Genomic DNA, 22,070 nt, shown 5'->3' with positions numbered 1-22,070 from the left:
CCAAAGGATTGGTATCCGGAGATTTTGTGAGGCCTTTGTGCGCCGGAATGAAGCGACATTTTAAGCTGACCTCCTTTGCAAGTAAACACGATCATTTTGTTTTCCCATCGGAGAAAACCAAATTCGGCAGTACACCACTTTCGGCCAAACGAAACAACCCTTTAGCTCTTTTGAGTCTATTTTCTTTCTGTTGCGGTGTAAGTTCTTGTACTTTTTGGAATTTCAATGGCTTTACCCCGAGCTCATTTTTCAATATTTGCCGAATGGAATATTGCGATATGTTCAGTTCACAAGCCATTTTTCGGCCACTGCGACGCGGATTTCGATCAAGTCGCTTCTTTACTTTTCGAACCATTTCTGCTGATGTTGCTGTTTGCTTCCGTCCACTTCCTTGACGTCGGGCTACGCTACCAGTATCACGAGTGTAATGAGCGATGGTACGAGACACAGAAGATGTATTCTCATTTAAATGCTGGAGTGCTCTAACGATAGCCACTAGTATTTTTCCAGCCAAATATAAAGAAATCACACCATCACGCTTGAACTCCATCACGAATATTTTTTTATTTTTCCGGAAAATTCTCACTAAAATGCTTTTGGACGCTTGTAAACAATATAATGAGCTGTGACTGGAATAATTTTAACAGCTGTCGGACGAGTGGCTTAATAATGTTGGTTGCAGTTTTTTCCATCTCACTCTGTATTGTCTTGCTAATTTCCGTTGTTGTTTATTTTTTATCCCATATAATAATAATGATAATAATGATAATAATAATAATAATAATAATAATAATAATAATAATATAATAATAATAACAATAATATAATAACAATAATAATAATAATAATAATAATAATAATAATAATAATAATAATATAAACAATAATAATAATAATAATAATAATAATAATAATAATAATAATAATAATAATAATAATAATAATAATAATAATAATAATAATATAATAATAATAATTATAATAATATAATAATAATAATAATAATAATAATAATAATAATAATAATAATAATGAAAATAATAATAATACTATAATAATAATAATAATAATAATAAACAATAATAATAATAATAATAATAATAATAATAATAATAATAATATAATAATAATAATAATAATAACAATAATAATAATAATAATAATAATAATAATAATAATTATATAAAAACATAATAATATAATAACAATAATAATAATAACAATAATATAATAATAATAATAATATAATATAATAATAATAATAATATAATAATAATAATAATATAATAATAATAATAATAATAATAACATAATAATAATAATAATAATAATTATAATAAAAACAATAATAATAATAATAACAATAATAATATAACAATAATAATAATAATAATAATAATAATATAATAATAATAATAATAATAATAATAATAATAATAATAATAATAATATAATAATAATAATAATAATAATAATAATAATAATAATAATAATTAATCCCTTCATAAAGACAAACCACCTTCAAAGACTTCTGAGAACATTTGCTTTATTTTAGAAATTTATATAAGTATGTATATAAGTGTGTATCTTTGTATACGTGTTATTTTTGTTACAATTCACAATGTTAATAAAATGTAGTTCCTCTCAATAAATGTGGCTTACAACAATAATTATATATTTTTTGGAATTACAATTAAAACAAAACACAGAATAACATTTTGCTATTTTCCTTATCTAAATCATAAACAATCTACATATTTATTTAGTTTTTTTAATTTGTTTTTTTAGCTTTGCTTTTAATTACAAAAAAAAATAAAATAAAAAAGTTCCAACTAACAACTTTGTATCCAAATGTGGAAGATGTCAGTGCCATGTACCAACCAGTGGTGGTGAATTCATGGTTATTTTTCCTTTTCGTCCTTTTTGCCATTTTCCCATATATATTTTAATATCCTTGCTGTCAGTTGAGTTCCGTTTCTAGTAGATGTTGTTGTTTTTGCTTGTCCTGTGGTTGACAGAATTTAATCACAAACTTGGGTACGTTTGCCCAGACGTGGTTTAAATTGTACCGACTTTTTCATAACATGTGGCAGATATTGCCTGGCCATAGCCACGCCATAATCGTTGGTCAAACCATTGCCATTGTTCGAATCATAATCTCGGGAAGTCGAGAAGGCAGAATTGCCAGCAGCACCGCGGGATGTAATTGGGGCAGCTCCATCGAACAGTTGGTAATCAATACTGCGGCCCAGGCGTGGGGTGCGTCTTGTAGGCATTTGCCATTCACTGTTTTGCACTATTAACAGGGAACAATGAAACGACAAGGGAAACAATTGAAAATGTCATATTTTTTTTTTAATAAATGAAAATAATAAAATAAATGGGCTATTTTATATATAAATGTGTATGTGTGTATGTATGTATGTGTGTGTATATATGTATGTATGTATGTACGAGTATGTCTCTCTCTCTTCCCTTACATTGTTTAATCTTCTGCAACAGCATGTAGTAAACCAATGGCGACATATTCTCAACATCGATGGCTTCCTGCGATTGTGGCATCAACGACGATTGCAAAATGGCATTATCGCCTAACTCCTCGAGAAACTCATTGAAATCCTTTAATTCACCGGTGGTGCCAGCTGCACCAAACAAGCCAGCTGCCGCCGTACCCATATCCAGCTGGGAACGTTTATGGCGTATTTCGGGTTTTACTTCAGTTTCGACATGTCCTGACTCATGTTGAGCTGCTGCCACAGCCGCTGCTGCTGATGGATGTTCAAGATTTTTCGTGGAGATCTAAAAGTGAGATTGAAAAGCATTAACATGTTTATCTGCTTAGGCAGCATATGGTGGTGTGTTTGTATGTCTGTTGGTGGCTTTCAGATACTTGGCTATGTCAACAACATGCAAAAATCTCAACTACACTCTAACATCTGCCAATCGAAAGCGAAAGCAACAGCAAAAAATGTAAAGTAAATTTTAAGGGTTCTTGAGATTTGGCACAGAAATACTCTTTGGGTTTTAACATGTAATCCTTGACTGCGGGCAGATATGGAACACACTCTAATATCGTCAGAATAAAAAACGTAACGGAAGCTCTTCAGGTACAATGACAGCAAAGCAGAGCAACTTAAAAAAGTGTTGTTTTCATCTATGTCATCAAGGCTGTTATGGCATTTAAATAAATTGTTTTTTCCTCAAGGAAATCTAAATGAAATCTAAAACAACTTAATTTGTTTAAAAAAATCGAAATTCTTGAATATTTATAAAAAAAAACATGGATTTTCTTTAGTCACAATTATACAAATGGCTCATCTAGTTTAAGAGTGTTACTAATGTAATCAAAAACAAGTTTAAAAGTTCCAATCGGATCTGCTGACAGACTAATACACCCAGCCATTGTTCGACTTTTTAAATATATTTTGACTTATGATTATTCCAACTGTTGACCTCTATGGAGTGGGCTCTGAAGGAATGGGCCCATATTGTCTATTTCGTATCGGACCTAAATAAATACGATAACAAGTTGATAACTTCGTTCACTTTACATGATACATGTGATAATTTTTAGAAAATGTTAACATGTGCGTGAGGTACCAGGTATAGTCGACCGAAGTATTCCATTTTCATACTTCATCTAATATATATATAAAACAAGTTAAAAAGTATTAGTCGGTATTGCCGACAGATATATACCCTCAGCCTATGTTCGATTAAATAGTCGACTAGTGTTACAATTATTCAAACGTTTGACCCTCTATGGAACCGGTTCCGAAGGAATGGGCCAATATTGTCCCTTTTGTATCAGACCCAAAAATATGATATAAATATTCCACGTTCCTGGTATGGATTGTGACTCACTCCTTCACTTTATATGAAATATGTAATAATTTTTAGAAAATGTTAAAATGTGCGTTTTTATACTTCATCTGCTACAAATAAAAAATATTGAGCGAAATATTGGGCTAAATTACAAGAAAGGATATCTTATTGAGAGAAATATTTGAGCATAGCAAGTAGTAATGAATTGCTAAATTATTTCGATAGTTATGACAGATAAAATTATTGCAAATTATGACCCTTTGTAGGTGAGGTACCAGAAGGGGTTCGCAGATATATATCAATTTAATAACAGATCTTGTGTTAGCAAAAATATTTTTATGTGTGAAATTTGAAGAGATTTGGATGCTTATTTCGCTTTATTTGAGCGTTTTGTTTTTCAAAATCTTGAACCCTATGTGTGGGGAAGGTACCAGAAGAAATGGTTCGATCTATACCACCTTTATAACAGATCTTGTGTTGATAGAAATATTGAGATGTGCCAAGTCTAAATGGAATCGGATCTTAATGTGGCGTTTTATGAGCTTCATGGGTATTCAAAATTTCGACACTTTGTGGGGGAGGTACCAGAAGGAGTGGACCGATACATTCCATGTTAACATCAGATCTTGGACTTATAAAAATATTGAAATGTGTGAATTTTGAAGACGTTCGGATCCTTACATTACATTATTTAAGAGTTATAATTATTCAAAATGTTGACCCTTTGTGGGGGAGGTACTTGATGGAGTGGACCGATACTGTCCATTTTCGCACCCGACCTAAAACTGACGCAAATATTAGGATTTGCAAAGTTAGCGCTAAATCGACTATTCATTTCTCTTTCTGTGCAAAAAATATATTTTTTATATATTTTTTGAAAATTTGTACCTTTTTTGGGGGAGGTACCGAGAGAAGTGGACCGATGTATTGCCTCTTAACACCAGACCTTGGGTTAATAAAAATATTGTGATATGTGAAATTTGAAGACAATCGGACTCTTACATCACATTTTATAAGAGTTGTAATTATTCAAAATTTTGACCCTTTGGGGGAGGTACTTGATGGAGTGGACCGATATTGTCCATTTTCGCACTGATGAAAATATGAGAATTTGCAAAAAATATTTTTTGAAAATTTCGACCTTTTGTAGGGGAGGTACCACAAGGAGTAGACCGATACATTCCGTTTTTGAACCAGACCTTAGGCTAGTAAAATTATTGGGTTGTGTGGAATTTGAAGACTATCGGATTCTTACATCAAATTTTATAAGAGCTTTAATTATGGAGTGGACCGATAATGTCCATTTTCGCATATGACCTAGCACTGACGAAAATATGAGGTTTCGCAAAGTTCGAGCAAAATCGGATTATCCTTTCACTCTCTGTGCAAAAAATATATTTTTTGAAAATTTCGACTTTTTGTGGGGGAGGTACCAGAAGGTGTGGACCGATACTGTCTATCTCCGAACTGGATCTAAGTTTGACAAAAATATTACGATGTACCCAGTTTGGACCAAAACGGATACTCCCTTCGAGAGTAATCGTGTGCACTATCCAGCCAGACAGACTGACGGGCGGACGGACATCGCTAGATCAACTCCAAATGTTCTGAAACGGATTTGGTCCAAAGAGACCCAGGGTCTAAAACCGTTATTTCGACGTTTTGACCTATCAAATGATATATACCCTCTGTAGCCATATGGCTGAGGGTATAATTATTGTATATGTTGGAAATAAGATAACTCGAAAAGTAGTCTTTAGAAATAACTTCGAAGTGGTAAGAGTGTTATTTCTTTGTGAATTTGTTTGTAACATGGAGAAGGGTGCGAAATAGACCCATAGTTACTTTTGAGGATCTTCATAGATTCACTTTCCGAGTCGGTTTATGCATGTCTGTCCATCTGTACATGTTTTTGTGAACAACATTCAGGTCGTATTTATTATCTTTTATAACAATATTTGTTTGGCCCAAGGCCGAAAGCTATTGAAATTTGTGAGAATCGGTTCAAATTTGGATATAGCTACCATATATACCTTCAACCAATTTCGGATTAATTGTGCACATGACCTGTATTTTGGTCCATCCCACCGAATTCGGTCTAGAAGCAAGTAAAACAAATTCGGAATTATGGAAATCGGCTGAGATATAGCTATAGCACCATATATATGTTTCATCTGATTTGAAGTTTTAAGTCCATCACATTCGTAATGTGCACTTCACATCAATGACAGTTGGTACCAGATATCAGATCCCTTCTAAATATACCTCTGTCAAATTTTATCGAGACCTAATTAGATTTGGATAAAGCTTCCAACAGGTCAAAGGAAACGAGATAGACCAATAGTTTAAGATCTGCATAGAATCACATTCTGAGTCGATTTATGCATGTCCGTCCGTCTGTCTGTCCATGTATTTTTTGAAAACAAAGTACAGGTCGCATTTATTGCCCGATCAAAATGAAAATTTGCGCAAATCATTTTTTTGGCCCAAGGTCGAATGCTATTAAAATTGGTCAATATTTAGGGCATCAAATGGACAATACAAGCCCGAATTGAAAAGATACAAATGTCTCGTCATATTTAGTCCTTTGAACTTTAAATTATAATTATAATCATAGAAGGTATGATTTAATTCTCCCATAAAACTTTTAATTGTTATGTGAAGCTCTACTAGATATGCAAAATGGTGTAGGGTATCATAGAGTCGTCCCCTCCCGACTTTAAGACTTTCTTTACTGTTTTAATATAATCCTTATCGCAGTAAACTAATTTTTTTTTTGTTACCTGAGCTCTACTAAATACGCATAGAAGTGTAGGGTATCATATAGTCGCCCAGCCCGACTTTTACTGGTTTCTTTCTAGCAACAATATTCCGAATTTATTCAAAATATGAACTACAAATTCTAAACCTCATATATTTGTTACATTTAAACAAATTTAATTTAAGATATTTCCTCTTATTTTCAGATTCTCAAATAATTAAACACACGATGACATCGATGAAATTCTAAGAATCGGATTATAAATTTAAGTAAACCAAAGAATTAAACAATAAACACTTGAAATTTTATAACTTGCTCGCTAAGCTCATGTTTCGCGACGCAATATCTCATGAGAAACATCTCATGACAAGCACATTTACATATCTACACACATACGTTTTCCCGGAAACATAAATACGCATATTCGTTTCATCTTCAATCCTTTTAAGCTGAAGACTGAGCTCTTCAAATTCCCACAATTTGCCATCTTCGTCGACATGTCACATCATCATCGTCATCATCACCCTCTAATCAACTGAAATTGTCTCAATAAATTACGTTAAAGTGAAAAACTTTTTCCGCAAAAATTCCAAATCAATTAACATTTGAACTTGTGTGGAAATCCCTGGATGATTTCAATGTCCTTGCGATTGTCAGGGACACATTTTTGTTAACAACTAACTACGGAAGGGTTTAGTTGCCACTGTAGGGGCCGAGAGGGTCGGTATGAAGATGGGAGAGGATAAGAAAAAATCAGCAAAACAACAAAACTTTACGACAGCTCACAATAAAACATAATTGTTCCAATTGTTGTCCTGATGGGGTTGTTTTTGTTTTTTCTTTCTCAGTCTCTTTCTCTCTATTCTCTATTCAACATTGAAAAAGTTTCCATTGCCTTAACTCCCAAAACATTAATGCAAAGTGTGTTTGTGTGTGTGTGAAAGAGTTTGCGTGTCTATCACCAGCAAGGGCAACACCTGGCTTAGGTGTAAATTCTCTAAACATATCTGTCCTTTTACAAATGGAAATCGGATAATGGGGTTGAGATGGAATTTGAAGATTTAAATACGGAAGTAGACAGGTGTTTACATTTAATGGAAGAGTTGACTTGTTTTATCTACCCAGAAGTAAAATTTATAGATATGAAAAAAATTCTACTTGTCCCTCCCGTCATGTTCAAGGGTATATTATGTAATGATTAGGCCTATTTAGTGCTCAAAAAGTACAATTTATTCAGTTTGGCCAAATTTATTAATCAATCGAAATAAATTTTCAGACTTTCAAGTTTTTCCATTTCCGGAAAGAATAATAGGGAAATGTTTACCGTTAACATCAAAAAGTCTTCAAATCATTCATTTTGAAGTTTACTGAGGAGGATATTAATAAAACCATTGCCAACTGTGACCTGAATAAAAAAATTTTAGAATTCAAGCTCTATCTATTCACTTAACGGCAAACTAAGTACCATATCCTTCTCTCAACCACAGACACCAACGGTGACATCTATATCAAATTTCGGAATTCCAGTTCTATCCCTTTAACCCAGACCAAATTTAGTACTTTTCGAACACATTTCCAAATATACCTCCATATCTCAATTCCTGATACCAAGGGAGACATCTACACAAAATTTCGGGATACCTGCTGTATTTCTTCTTCCAGTGCCTAAAATAGTACCATTTAGTACTTTTCGTACAATTATAGTACATATTTCCAAATCTACCTCCACATCTCTATTCCAGACACCTATAAAACCCTCAATACAAAATTTCAGGATTTTAGCACTTTTCGTACAAATATAATAATCATTTCCAAAACTAACTCCATATATCAATCCTAATACCAAGAGAGACATCTGTATCAAATTTCAGGATTCCCGCTCTATTCCTTTACCCAATACCAAATTTAGTACTATAATGTACTTTTGGTACACATTTCCAAATATACCGCCATATCTCAATTCCAGATACCAAGAGAGTATTTCTTCTTCCAGTGCCTAAAATAGTACCATTTAGTTCTTTTCGTACAATTATAGTAAGCATTTCCAAAACCACCCCCATATCTTAACTCCAGATACCTACAGAGACCTCAATATTATATGTCGGGACCCCAGCTCTATAAATTCTATCAATACGAAATTTAGTACTATTAAGTACTTTTCGTGCAATTATAGTACATATTTCCAAATCTACCTCCACATCTCTATTCTAGATACCTATAGAGCCCTCAATACAAAATTTCAGGATTTCAGCTCTATCATTTTGCTCAATACCAAACTTAGTACTATTTAGTACTTTTCGTACAAATATAGTAATAATTTCCAAAACTAACTGCATATATAAATCCTAATACCAAGAGAGACATCTGTATTAAATTTCAGGATTCCCGCTCTATTCCTTTACCCAATATCCAATTTAGTACTATTAAGTACTTTTCGTACAATTATAGTATTTTCCATATACTTATAGATCCCTCAATATCAAATTTTTAAATTACAGAGTTATACCCACATCGAATACCAAAATTAGTACCATTTAGTATAAATATAGTACACATTTCCAAAACCACTTCCGTAGCTCCATTCCAGATATCTGCAAAGACTTCGATATCAAAGTTCGGTATTACAGCTCTATTCCTTCACCCAATACCAAATTTAGTATCATTTACTACTTTTTGTAGAAATATAGTACACATTACCAAAACTACATCTATATCTCAATTCATGATACCAAGAGAGGCTGTCACATCAAATTTCGGGATTCCAGCTCTATTCCTTCACCCAATAACCAATTTAGTACTATTAAGTACTTTTCGTTCAATTGCAGCACATTTCCAAAACCACCTCTAAATCTCAATTCCAAATATAAACAGAGACCTCAATATCAAATTTCGGGATTCCGACTCTATTCCTACACATTACATTTTGCATTTTGTACAATTCTAGTACACATTTCCGAAACCACATCCATATGACAAGCCCATACATGAACAGCGACCCTAATATGAAATTTCAGATTTCAAGCACTATCTGTTCACCCAATACCCAACTTTTCTAAATGCATAGTACTATTTAGTGCTTCTCGACCCCTTCGGACCAAGAGTGACCCTCACTCAAAATTTCAAGACTCTAGCTTTAGCCGTTTTATCTGGGCGTTGATGAATCGTTAAGTCAGTCGGTCAGTCAATTACTCTCATTTTTATACCCCACACCACACGTCAGGGTATTATGTCTTTGTGCATTTGTTTGTAACAGGCAAAAAGAAACAAGATAGACCCATAGTTCCTTTTGATGATCTGCATAGAATCACATTCTGAGTCGATTTATGCATGTCCGTCCTTCCGTCCGTCTGTCCATGTATTTTTGTAAACAAAGTACAGTTCGTATTTATTGCCCTATCCTGATGGAATTTTGCACAAATCATTTGTTTGGTCCAAGGACGAACCCTATTGAAATTGGAGATAATCGGTCAAAATTTGGATATAGCTCCCATATATTTCTTCGTCAGATTTGCCGTTTATTGCGCACCAAACGTGTAATATCAGCCCGAAAATTATGGAATTTTACACATAGGCCTGAAAATAAGTATTTGGATCGAAATCGGTTCAGATATAGCTATAGCTCACATATATATTGTTCATCCGATTTGTTATTTTTGTCCTCCGCGGCCGTAACAACAACAATATTTGGGAAAACATCCACCCCAAGGTCTCGCCATCACCACCATAAAATCCCCCTCAATCTACAAAACTTTACTTTGAAAACTAAAGCAAAGCAAAAAAACTACAGCCAGTGAAAGTAAATTGTACGTGAATGAAACAAGTGCAACTAAAACTTGCAATTTAAAACAATGCCATCGGTGGAAAGTTTTCTTTTTTTTTTTTTTGCTCCAGAACAAGTTGCTTGTTACGATTTGACAGCTGTGAGTGAGTGACTGACTGAGTGTGTGACAGTTGTGCTACGCATGAGAGCTTTCAAGTACTTTTTCTTTCTCCTTCTTCTTTTTCTCTTGAAAGATTTTGACAAGAAAAATCAAAGTTATGGAGCGCTTAGCAATGATTGCTGTTGCAATTTTTATAAGTTTTTTTACTGCGTGGCAATAGTTTCGGATTTAAGCGGGGGCAAACAGACAGCTGAAAAGATAGGTGGGGAGTGGAAAATGCTGGAGATACTATGGAAAAATAATACTATGGATTACATAAAGAAATATATAACACCAAATTTAAATTGATTTGGCTTAAATGGGTCAGCATTATCTAAATATTTTCTGAGAGATTTTTCTTAATTGAGAAATAAACATGTCGGTTAAAAATCGTCACTTAAGCTTTCAATATATTCAAAATGAATATGTGGTACCATATTGAGGGAAACGCCAAATATATGAGCATTTCAGTAAAAAAAATATCTAAACAAAGTCAATTTCGTGTTCGGAGCCATCCACCTCTCCTCCTTACTATGTCGGTCATAGGAAATAATGCCAAAGGAATGGATTTTTTTGGAAATTTTTATAAATAAATAAATAAATTTGATCCATTGTAAACTCGACATGTTAAACTGCAGCTAATTGAAATTAAAAGTATGGCCGACACAAAAAAAAGCATATGCCATTATATAGGTGGTTATTCCTGTTTTAAAAGTAAATTTTACTGGACAGATTTAAAGAAATGTGCTAAATTTATAGAAAATAAAACATTTATTGCCAATTTTATATGAATATTGCAAATGTTGAACTATTGTGGGGGAAGAACCAGAAGGTGTTGGCCGATAAATTTCATATTTTCAGTAGATCTCTTGTTGAGAAAAATATTAAGACATACCCATTATTTTGTGGGGGAGATACCAGAAGGGGTGGCCCAATATCTATCATCCTCACACCGGATCTTGTCAGTAAAAAAAAATTAAATGTTTTAAAATTTTTAAGTACCTTCTAGCAAAAATCGTAAATATTGAACGGCAAATTCTTCAGATCCCTCTCTAAGAAATATCGTGATTTCAATGACATTTTTCTGGGACCTCCTCAAAAAATGACAAACAGACCGTTTTCCAGAGTCTCCTGACAAGATGATTTTTGAGACCAATTTATTGATTTATAAAATCGAATTATTCTTAAGAGCTGGCAAATATTTTTACAAGGACTTCCAGACCAAATATCTTCCATTTTTAGAGGATTAAACGGTCAAGAACAGTATAATTTTTTATCCTCAGACATTTGTCTACAGAGGTAATTGTCACTGAAAATGTTCATATCAGACTTTTGTCCCCCTATAAAGGGTTAAAAGTTTGAGTAATTAGAACGCAGGTTAAAATACAGGATGAGATAGAAAAACTGCAACCAAGTTCAGACTGCTGTCATTTCTAAGCCATTCGTCCGACAGCTGTTAAAATTATTCCAGTGACAGCTCATTATATTTTTTAAAAGCGTTTAAAAGCATTTTGGGGAGAATTTTCCAGAAAAAAAGTTATTCGTGATGGACTTCAAACGTGATAGTGTGATTTCTTTATATTGGGCTGGAAACCAAAAGTGGCTATATTTAGAGCACTCCAGCATTTAACTGTGAATAAATCTTTTGGTAGCGTAGCCCGACGTCAAGGAAATGGACGGAAGAAACATCAGCAGAAATGTTTCGAAAACTTAAGAAGCGAAACCCGCGTCGCAGCAACCAAAAATGGCTCGTGAGCACATATCGAACATATCGCAATATTCCATTGGGCAAATATTGAAAAATGAGATCGGGGTAAAGGCACTGAAATTCCAAAAAGTGCAGAACTTACACCGCAACAGAAAGAAAATAGACTCAAAAGAGTTAAAGAGTTGCTTCGCTTGGCCGAAAGTGTTGAACTGACGAAATCGGTTTTCTTCGATGAGAAAACATTTGTTGTCCAACAGTTTAAAAAAATAGAATGATCGTGTTTACTTGCCAAAGAGGTCAGATGAAAATGTGCACCTTCGGTTGGCCACCAGAACTCAAGCGCCGGCCATGGTGATGGTGTGGGCGGCCATAACAGCCGATGGTCGCTCTCCGCTCGTATTAATCGACCGTGGCATCACAATAAATGCCGAATATTATCGCAAAAATATTCTGGAGAATGTATTAAAGCATTGGACACGCAAACATTTTTAGCCGCAGACCTTAGACATTCAAACAGGACTCCATCAACAGCACCATCGCACTCAGCACGGCCACCCAAGAATGGTTACAAAATGAGGTTCCTCGCTTCATTTCCAGCGCACAATGGCCACGAAAATCTCCGTGTACCAATCCGTTAGACTATTGTGTCTGGAGCATTTTGGAAAGCAAGGTTAGCACTAAAAAATACCAAAGTGTTGATCATCTCAAGCAAGCTCTTCGCCGGGAATGGGCCAAATTACCGCAGAGCAACATTCGGGTAGCGTGTGAGGCCTTCATTGGTCGTTTGAAGGTCACAATTCATGCCGCAGATGACCAATTCGAACAAATCTAAACGTATTATAAAATTTGATGCTATTTCCGAGATTTTTTGCTTTCATTCAATAAATTTAAAAAAAAAATGACTTTGTTGCAGTTTTACATCTCAACCTGTATAACTTCAGGGTTTTTTGTTAAAAAATCTTTGTCACATTTTTTGAAAACGTATTTAAGGGCTATCTTTTCAAAAATTGCAAAATTTATTGAGAGCTTCGTGACCACAACATCAATAATTTTATTGGCCAAGAAAATGGCATTTTTTGAAAAGGAGTTAGGAGTGGTCAGCAATCGTGGCGGCTTGTGAAAAAACCGTGAAAATTTTAAATGAATAATTTTTATATTTTAAGTAGGCTTTTCTGGACAAAAATCATTTTAAAGCATTACCTGATAAATTATATATATTTTTAAGTTTTTTTACGAATTTGTAGGTTGTAGGATAATTTAATTTTCTTTCAAGGATCTCCTAATAAAATATTCAGTATATAAAACAAAAAAAGATGCCGGGACGAACATTGAATACCCTCCACCATTTGGAACGATTTTGGCAATTTTCAAAAAAATAAAATCCGTTAAAAATTCTGTTAAAATTTTAAAAATACCGAATGTTGCCTTTATATTAGGTTCTATACTACGACCTGCATAGAAAACTTTTGTCATAAGCCATTACAATATTCAAATGCGAGACTTGAATAATATAGCTAAAATCATCCAAATACTAAATATAGGGAGGTACCGTTATGTGGTGGTTATACGAAGACGTGTACCTGCACGACACTTTTCTGTCTTAGGCTGTAGTATCCATTACGAACTTCAAATACCAAATTTGAAACAATTTCGGTGAATATCGGGAGTAATTTCTACAGACGGACAGACGGACGGTCATCGCTACATCGATATAGAATTTTATGCAGATCAAGAATAAATATACTTTGTGGGGTCTTTCGGGGTATATTTCGAGGTATTGAAAACGGGATGACTAACTTAATATACCCTCCATACTATGGTGGAGGATATAAAAATCCAAAACCTTAATATGGACAAAAGCCTTTTTCAGCAGGAACCACAAAAAAGTATTTACCTGGGTCAGAACAGCTATTTTGTTCTTGCGTCTAAATGTGAGCTACACTTGAATTTTTTTTGTAGAACCAAATTACATTCAATTCGGTTAAAAATCTCCACTTAAGCTTTCAAAATATCAAAAAATAAATATGTGGTACTATATTGAGGGAAACGCACAAAATATGAGCTTTTCCAAAAAAACTGTCTAAATATAGTTCATGTCTAAATACTGTTCATTTGTCGGTCATAAGAAATTATACAAAATGGCTGGGGTTTTTTGAAATTTTGCCATAAATAAAAAGGACCCATTGTAAACGCGACATCTTAAACTGCAGCTGATTCAAATGAAACCCAGAAAAGGAAGGTAAAAATTCGGAAAGGGCCGACTTTATGATACCCTTTAGGGCAGTTATAATTTGAAACGGAAAGGAACGATTATACCTTAGGCATATCACACTCTGAATCGATTTTCGCTAAATTTGGCGGAAGCATTTGTGATTTTCTCTAATATACATCCCATTGGTGCTGATAATACCCTTTTGGAACCTATATTCAAATTTGAAGCGATGTCTATAAAATTTAGCTGTCTAGCACCAAATAACGTTATTTTGAAGTGCATTTAATGTGTGTGACCCATAAAATGTCACAGCTCATTACATTGTTTACACGCGTTCAAAAGCATTTCGGTGAGAATTTTCCAGAAAAAATTTTATTTGTTGTATTTTTGGCTGGAAACCCACAAGTGGCTATCGTTAGAGCACTCCAGCATTCAAATGTGAATAAATCTTTTGTGTCTCGTACCATCGCTCTTTACCGTGATACTGGTAGCGTAGCCCGACGTCAAGGAATTCGGAAGTGGACGGAAGGAAACAGCAACATCAGCAGAAATGGTTTGAAAAGTAAAGAAGCGACTTGATCGAAACCAGCGTCGCGGTGGCCGAAAAATGGCTCCTGAGCTGAACATATCGCAATATTCCATTCGGCAAATATTGAAAAATGAGTTCAGGGTAAAGCCATTGAAATTTTAAAAAGTGCAAGAACTTACACCGCAGCAGAAAGCAAATAGACTCGAAAGAGCTATTCTTTAGCTTGGCCGCTAAAGTGGTGTACTGCCGAATTTGTTTTCTCCGATGAGAAAACATTCGTTGTCCAGCAGTTTGTAAACAAACAAAATGGCCGTGCTTACTTGCCAAAGAGTTCAACTGAAAATGTGCCGCAGACCTTGTACATTCAAACAGGACTCCATCAACAGCTCCATCGCACTCAGCACGCGACACCCAAGAATGGTTACTAAATGAAGTTCCTCGCTTCATTTCCAGCGCACAATGGGGACCAAAATCTCCAGATACCAATCCGTTGGACTATTGTGTCTGGAGTATTTTGGGAAGCAAGGTTGGCACTAAAAAATACCAAAATGTCGATCACCTCAAGTAAGCGCTTCGCCGGGAATGGGCCAAAATACCGCGGAGCAACATTTGGGCAGCGTGTGACGGTTCCATTGGCCGTTTGAAGGCCATCATTTGTGCCAAAGGTGACCAATGCGAACAAATCTAAACTTACTCTAAAATTTGATGCTATTTTCGACATTTTTGCTTTCATTCAATTAATAAAAAAAAATGTAAAAATTATGGCGTTTGACTTTGTTGCAGTTTTTCATCTTACCCTGTATAACTCCAGGGTTTCTTGTTAAAAAATCTTTGTCACATTTTTTGAAAACGTATTTAAGGGCTATCTTTGCAAAAAATTGCAAAATTTATTGAGAGCTTCGTGACCACAACATCAATAATTTTAATGGCCAAGAATATGGCATTTTTTGAAAATATTTTCTTAGGAGTTAGGAGTGGTCAGCAATCGTGGCGGCTTGCGAAAAAACCGTGAAAATTTTAAATAAATAATTTTTATATTTAAGTAGGCTTTTATGGACAAAAATCATTTTAAAGCATTACCTGATAAATTATATATATTTTTAAGTTTTTTTACGAATTTGTAGGTTGTAGGATAATTTAATTTTCTTTCAAGGATCTCCTAATAAAATATTCAGTATATAAAACAAAAAAAAAGATGCCGGGACGAACATTGAATACCCTCCACCATTTGGAACGATTTTGGCAATTTTCAAAAAAATAAAATTCGTTAAAAATTCTGTTAAAATCTTAAAAATACCGAATGTTGCCTTTATATTAGGTTCTATACTACGACCTGCATAGAAACTTTTGTCATAAGCCATTACAATATTCAAATGCGAGACTTGAATAATATAGCTAAAATCATCAAAATACAGAATATAGAGAGGTACCGTTATATAGGGGCTATACGAAGGCGTGGGCCTGCACAGACACTTTTCTGTCTTAGGCTGTAGTATCAATTATGAACTTCAAATACGACATATCAAACAATTTCTGTTAGTTTTGTACCTAAAATCGTCAAAACACCAAATATAGGGAGGGGCCTATACGAAGACCTGGATCTGCATAGACAATTTTCTGTCTTAGGCTGTAGTATCCATTACGATCTTCAAATGCCAAATTTGAAACAATTTCGGTGAATATCGGGAGTAATTTCTACAGACGGACAGACGGACGGTCATCGCTACATCGATATAGAATTTTATGCAGATCAAGAATAAATATACTTTGTGGGGTTTTTCGGGGTATATTTCGAGGTGTTTCAAACGGAATGACAAACTTTATATACCCTCCATACTATGGTGGAGGGTATAAAAATCTGGAGTCTGATAGCTTATAAAAATTTACCGGCTAAAATATGGTAATGAAATAATTACTAATCTGAAAATTGACATCATCCTTAAAATGAGTTTACAACCTAAATAATTTCTAAGCAAATTTCCTCTTTCATTTATCCCATTATCCCACCCAGAAAACTCAAAACCTACTGCAAACCACTCTAAATCAGATTTGATTTCAGGTATTTTCGTCACGCTAAATGCTTGTTTTGTTCTCTCGTCACACAATTTCTTTTGCCAATTGCCAACATCGTCGACTTGGCAAATAAACCTCGGCCATTGAAAACTTACCTCATTTCGTGTTGGTTTCGAACTGCTCAGGGCGTAGCAGCAAAAAGCAACGACCACAAAAGTTAAACAACTTAAACCGGTCATTATTACTTTTCTCTTTTTTGTTGTTGTTGAAACAACTGCACCAGTACCAGCAACGGTTAAGGTCCTTTGCAGCAAAAAAGAACGAAAACTTTTTTTTTTTTTTTGTTTTTAAGTTCTGCTTGTTTTGGTCTGTGAAGATGTCCTCTTGATTTGCACTCGAAAAGAAAACAAAAAGAAAGCAAACGGCTGCTTTCTCTTGACCACTACCACCGCAACAACAACAACAACAACAGCAGCAGAACTAGACTAACAGCAGATATAGGCTATTAAAAAGCTCTGTTGTTTGTGTTTGTCTGTCCGTCTGTGTGACAGTGCTTCAAGTTGCTGATGGGGTACTACACTTTGTGTTTCTTTCTTATGCTTTTTTTTTTTTGTGGAATTCCAAGTGTTTCGTTTTCAGTTATTCTTTGGCTCAAGAATTTTGCTTGTTATTTATTCGAACTTTTTACAAAAATTATTTCTCAACAATGCCGAAGAGTTCTTGATTTTTTTTTTTCACCCGTTGACTTGTTACACTTTTGTGAAATAGTTTTTAAAAATGTTATTTATTTTTTATACTTTTTTGTTAACCGGTTAAAGGCTTTGAAACAACTGATAACAAATCTCGGGCTGAATTGAATATTTATAGTCGGAATTGTTATCCTGTTTACTGGAATAGATGGAAAAAACTAGATCAATGGGTGAGTGATATCCCACGGTGCCGATTGACACTTGCTAATTTGTTATGTTTCGTCAGTGTAAATTCCATTTGTCACTCGAATTAATTTATTAGAATAAATCAATTGTTTTTAAGTGATTGTTAGCATATGTGATGTGATATGGCTTAAATGCGATTTTAAAATTGTTAGAGGGTCATTCGAGGATTCAGGAAAGGTCGATAATTTGGGAAACACTTTAAGGGTAACAATAATTATAATACAGGTTGAGATAAAAAAAAACTGCAACAAAGTCAAACGCCATAACTTTAACAATTTTTCTTTTTAATTTTATTGAATGAAAGCAAACAAGTTAAAAGTCGGCCGGACCGAACCTTGAATACCCTCCACCATTTGGAAAGAATTTGGAAATTTTCAAAAAATAAAATCCTTAAAACATTCTGTTAAAATTTTTAAAATACCAAATATAGCCGTTATATTGGGGTTTATACGACGCGGGCCTACATAGGCATTGTTTGTCATAAGCCAATACCCTATTCAAATTCGAAACCTGAAATAAGTGGTGAATAATGAAGCTAAAATCATCAAAATATCGTATATAGGGAGGTACCGTTATATCGGAGCTTTGCGAAGACCTGGACCTGCATAGACAATTATCTGTCACAGGCTGTAGCATCCATTAAGAACTTCAAATACCACATTTAAAACAATTTCGGTGGGTATTGTACTTAAAATCGTCAAAATACTGAATATAGGGATGTACTGATATATGGAGCCTATACGAAGACCTGTACATGCATAGACAATTTTCTGTCAGAGACTGTAGTTCCTATAACCAACTCTGAATACGTAATTTGAAACAATTCTGGTGAATAATGGCGCTAAAATCATGAAAATACCGAATATTGGGAGGTTCCGTTATATGGGGGCTATACGAAGACGTGGACCTGCACAAACAATTTTCTGTCTTAGAGTGTAGTATCCATTTCGATTTTCAAATACCAAATTTGAAACAATTCCAGCGAATAATGTCGCTAAAATCATCAAAATACCGAATATCGGGAGGTTCCGTTATGTAGGGGCTATATGAAAACGTGGACCTACTTGGTCCAATCACGAACTTAACCTGCCTATTGGAAAAATAAACATGTGTGCAAAATTTTATCAGTCTATCTCAATTCATTCGAAAGATAGCGTGATTACAACAGACAGACGGACAGGCAGACAGACAGATGGACATCGCTAAATCGACTTAGAATTTTACGCTGATCAAGAATATATATACTTTGTTGGGTCTGACATGAGTATTTCGAGGAGTTACAAACAGAATGACAATGTTAATATACCCTCCATATTATGGTGGAGGGTAAAAAAATGTCGGAAATGGCATAAAATTTTAGAATAAGTTTAGATTTGTTCGAATTGGTCAAATTTGGCACGAATTATGGCCTTCAAACGGCCAATGAAACCGTCACACGCTGCCCGAATGTTGCTCTGCGGTGTTTTGGCCCATTCTCGGCGACGCGCTTGCTTGAGGTGATCGACACTTTGGTATTTTAAAGTGCCAACCTTACTTTCCGAAATACTCCAGTCACAATAGTCCAACGAATTGGTATCCGCAGATTTTGATGGCCAAGATACAGATGTCAATCGGCTAGAAATGAAACGAGGAACCTCATTTTGTAACCATTCTTGGGTGGCACGTGCTGAGTGCGATGGTGCTGAGTCCTGTTGCAATGTCCAAGGGTTGCGTGCCCAAGGTTTTTATACACCCTCCAGAATATTTATATAATATAATATTATAATAATATTCGGCATTTATTGTGATGCCACAGTCGATAATTACGGGCGGGGTGAGACCATCGGCTATTATGTCGGCTCACACCATCACCATGGCCGGCGCTTGAGTTCTGGTGGCCAACTGAAGGTGCACATTTTCAGCTGACCTCTTTGGCAAGTAAACACGATCATTTTGTTTGTTTTCAAACTGCCGGAAACGAATGTTTTCTCATCGGAGAAAACCAAATTTTCAAAATTTTGCACAAATCATTTGTTTGGCCCAAGGATAAACCTTATTGAAATTGGAGATAATCGGTAAAAATTTAGATATAGCTCCCAAATATATTTTTGTCCGATTTGCCTTTTATTGTGCACCAAACGTGTAATATCAGCCCGAATAGCATGGAATTTTGCACATACAACCAAATTAGGCCTGAACATAAGTATGCCAAATTTGATCGAAATCGGTTCAGATATAGCTATAGCTCCAATATATATTGTTCATCCGATTTGTTAATTTAGTCCTCCGCAGTCGTAATATGCACTCTGTAACAACAATATTTGGGGAAATACATTAAATACAGCTCAGAAATACCTTTGCTAAATTTTATCAAGATCGGTTCGGATTTGGATATATCTCCCATATATAACTTCGTCGGATTTACCTTTTATTGTGCACCAAACGTCTCATATTCGCCCAAATGGGATGAAATTTGGCACTTACGACCGAATTGAGTCTAGAAGCTACTATGTACAAAATACTTTGTACATACTTTTGAGTGCGGTTGAGGCGCTGGGAAAATCTAGCAATAAACAATAAATATTCTAAAATTAAATATTTCCCAGCCGCCATAAAATATCACATGTGAAGTATTGAGTGATCTTGTGCGCTGACGCATACGATAATGTGTGAGATAATAAAGGTTATGACCCACACGCACAGATATCGATGCGCTCAGTAGATGCACAAGACCACTTGAATGAGATGTCAAGCAGCCATGCAATGTTCTCCATTCAATATTAGAATAGATAAGAACAATTGTGTGGCTGCGACTAGGTTAAGTTAGATTAGTTTCAGTAGTACGTAAGGAATAAATTTAGAAATAAAATCAGAATTGAATCTACAGCCAAACCGTTCGGTTGGTTTTCTTTTCTCATTCATACTATGTCAAATTTGGCGAAGATCGGTTCAGATATAGCTATAGCCCCCATATATATTGTTCATCCGATTTGTTATATTTGTTACCCATAGCCGTAATATGCACTCCGTAACAACAATATTCAGGGAAATATATGAAATACAGCTCAGAAATATCTTTGCCAAATTTCATCAGGATCGGTTCTGATTTGGATATATTTTTATCCGATTTCAAATTAATTGTGCACCAAATGGGCAATAAAAGTCCGAATTTAAAAGATACAAATTCTTCGGCATATTTAGTCCTTTGAACTTTAAATTATAATTATAATCATAGCGTGTATGATTGAATTCTCCCATAAAAACTTTTAATTGTTATGTGGAGCTCTACTAAATTAGCAAAGTGGTGTAGGGTATCATAAAGTCGGCCCCGCCCGACTTTAAGACTTTCTTTACCGGTTTTTTTCTATTGCGGTGTAAGTTTTTGCACTTTTTGGAATTTCAATGGCTATACCCCGAGCTCATTTTCCAATATTTGCCTAATGGAATATTGCGATATGTTCAGCTCACGAGCCAATTTTCGGCCACTGCGACGCTGGCTTGGATCAAGTCGCTTCTTTACTTTTCAAACCATTTTCTGCTGATGTTGCTGTTTTCTTCTGTCCACTTCCTTGACGTCGGGCTACGCTACCAGTATCACGGTAACGAGCGATGGTTGGTGGTTTTCCAGCCATAAAAAAAGAAATCACACCATCACACTTGAGTTCCATAACGAATAACTGTTTTTCTGGAAAATTCTCACCAAAATGCTTTTGTACGCTTATAAACAATCTAATGGGCTCTCACTGGAATAATTTTAACAGCTGTCAGACGAGAGGCTTATAAATGATAGCATTCTAAAGTTGATTGCAGTTTTTTCATCTCACCCTGTATACTTGTCGTTTTGATGATAGTAGACACATTTTCCAAAAAAAAATTGGTTTAAGTTTGGCTATTGAAGTTCTAGGACGATAAAAAAAAAACTCTCGGGAACAAAGAGATGTATATAGCTCTCATTTTTTCTATAGCCCTCAAATAGCAGTACCTGAAACTGAAGCTTTGAACAGCCACCTTTTAAACTAAGCTCAGTATGGATCGAAAAGACAACAGGACAGAAAAACGGTATTCTCTTGAGAAGTCAGGTTCCTCACAGAAGTGACTGTGCGAGGAATCTTTTGTGCCAAAGAGGATCTACCACGCAAAAATTGGAAACTCTATAAAAGAGGAAGATCCCAAAATAGCAAATATCAA

The 22,070-nt window shown here is 34.7% G+C and overlaps 1 protein-coding gene across 1 annotated transcript; it reads right to left on the bottom strand.

Annotated features, from left to right (window-relative positions):
* Nucleotides 1-1,603: 1,603 nt before the first annotated feature.
* Nucleotides 1,604-17,780, bottom strand: LOC101890558 (protein hugin). The gene is made up of 3 exons (XM_005190152.4): nucleotides 17,124-17,780; nucleotides 2,481-2,799; nucleotides 1,604-2,296 (listed from the first exon to the last, which is right to left on the bottom strand). Exons 1-3 carry the CDS (start codon nucleotides 17,205-17,207, stop codon nucleotides 2,022-2,024), a joined length of 678 nt encoding a protein of 225 aa, XP_005190209.2. The 5' UTR covers nucleotides 17,208-17,780; the 3' UTR covers nucleotides 1,604-2,021.
* Between the last annotated feature and the right edge of the window lie 4,290 nt (nucleotides 17,781-22,070).

The sequence above is a fragment of the Musca domestica genome, unplaced genomic scaffold, assembly GCF_030504385.1.
Source record: "Musca domestica strain aabys unplaced genomic scaffold, Musca_domestica.polishedcontigs.V.1.1 1, whole genome shotgun sequence".
Lineage (NCBI taxonomy): Eukaryota > Metazoa > Arthropoda > Insecta > Diptera > Muscidae > Musca > Musca domestica.
The sequence above is the reverse complement of the archived record's forward strand: the minus strand, read 5'-3'. Positions and strand labels throughout refer to the sequence as shown.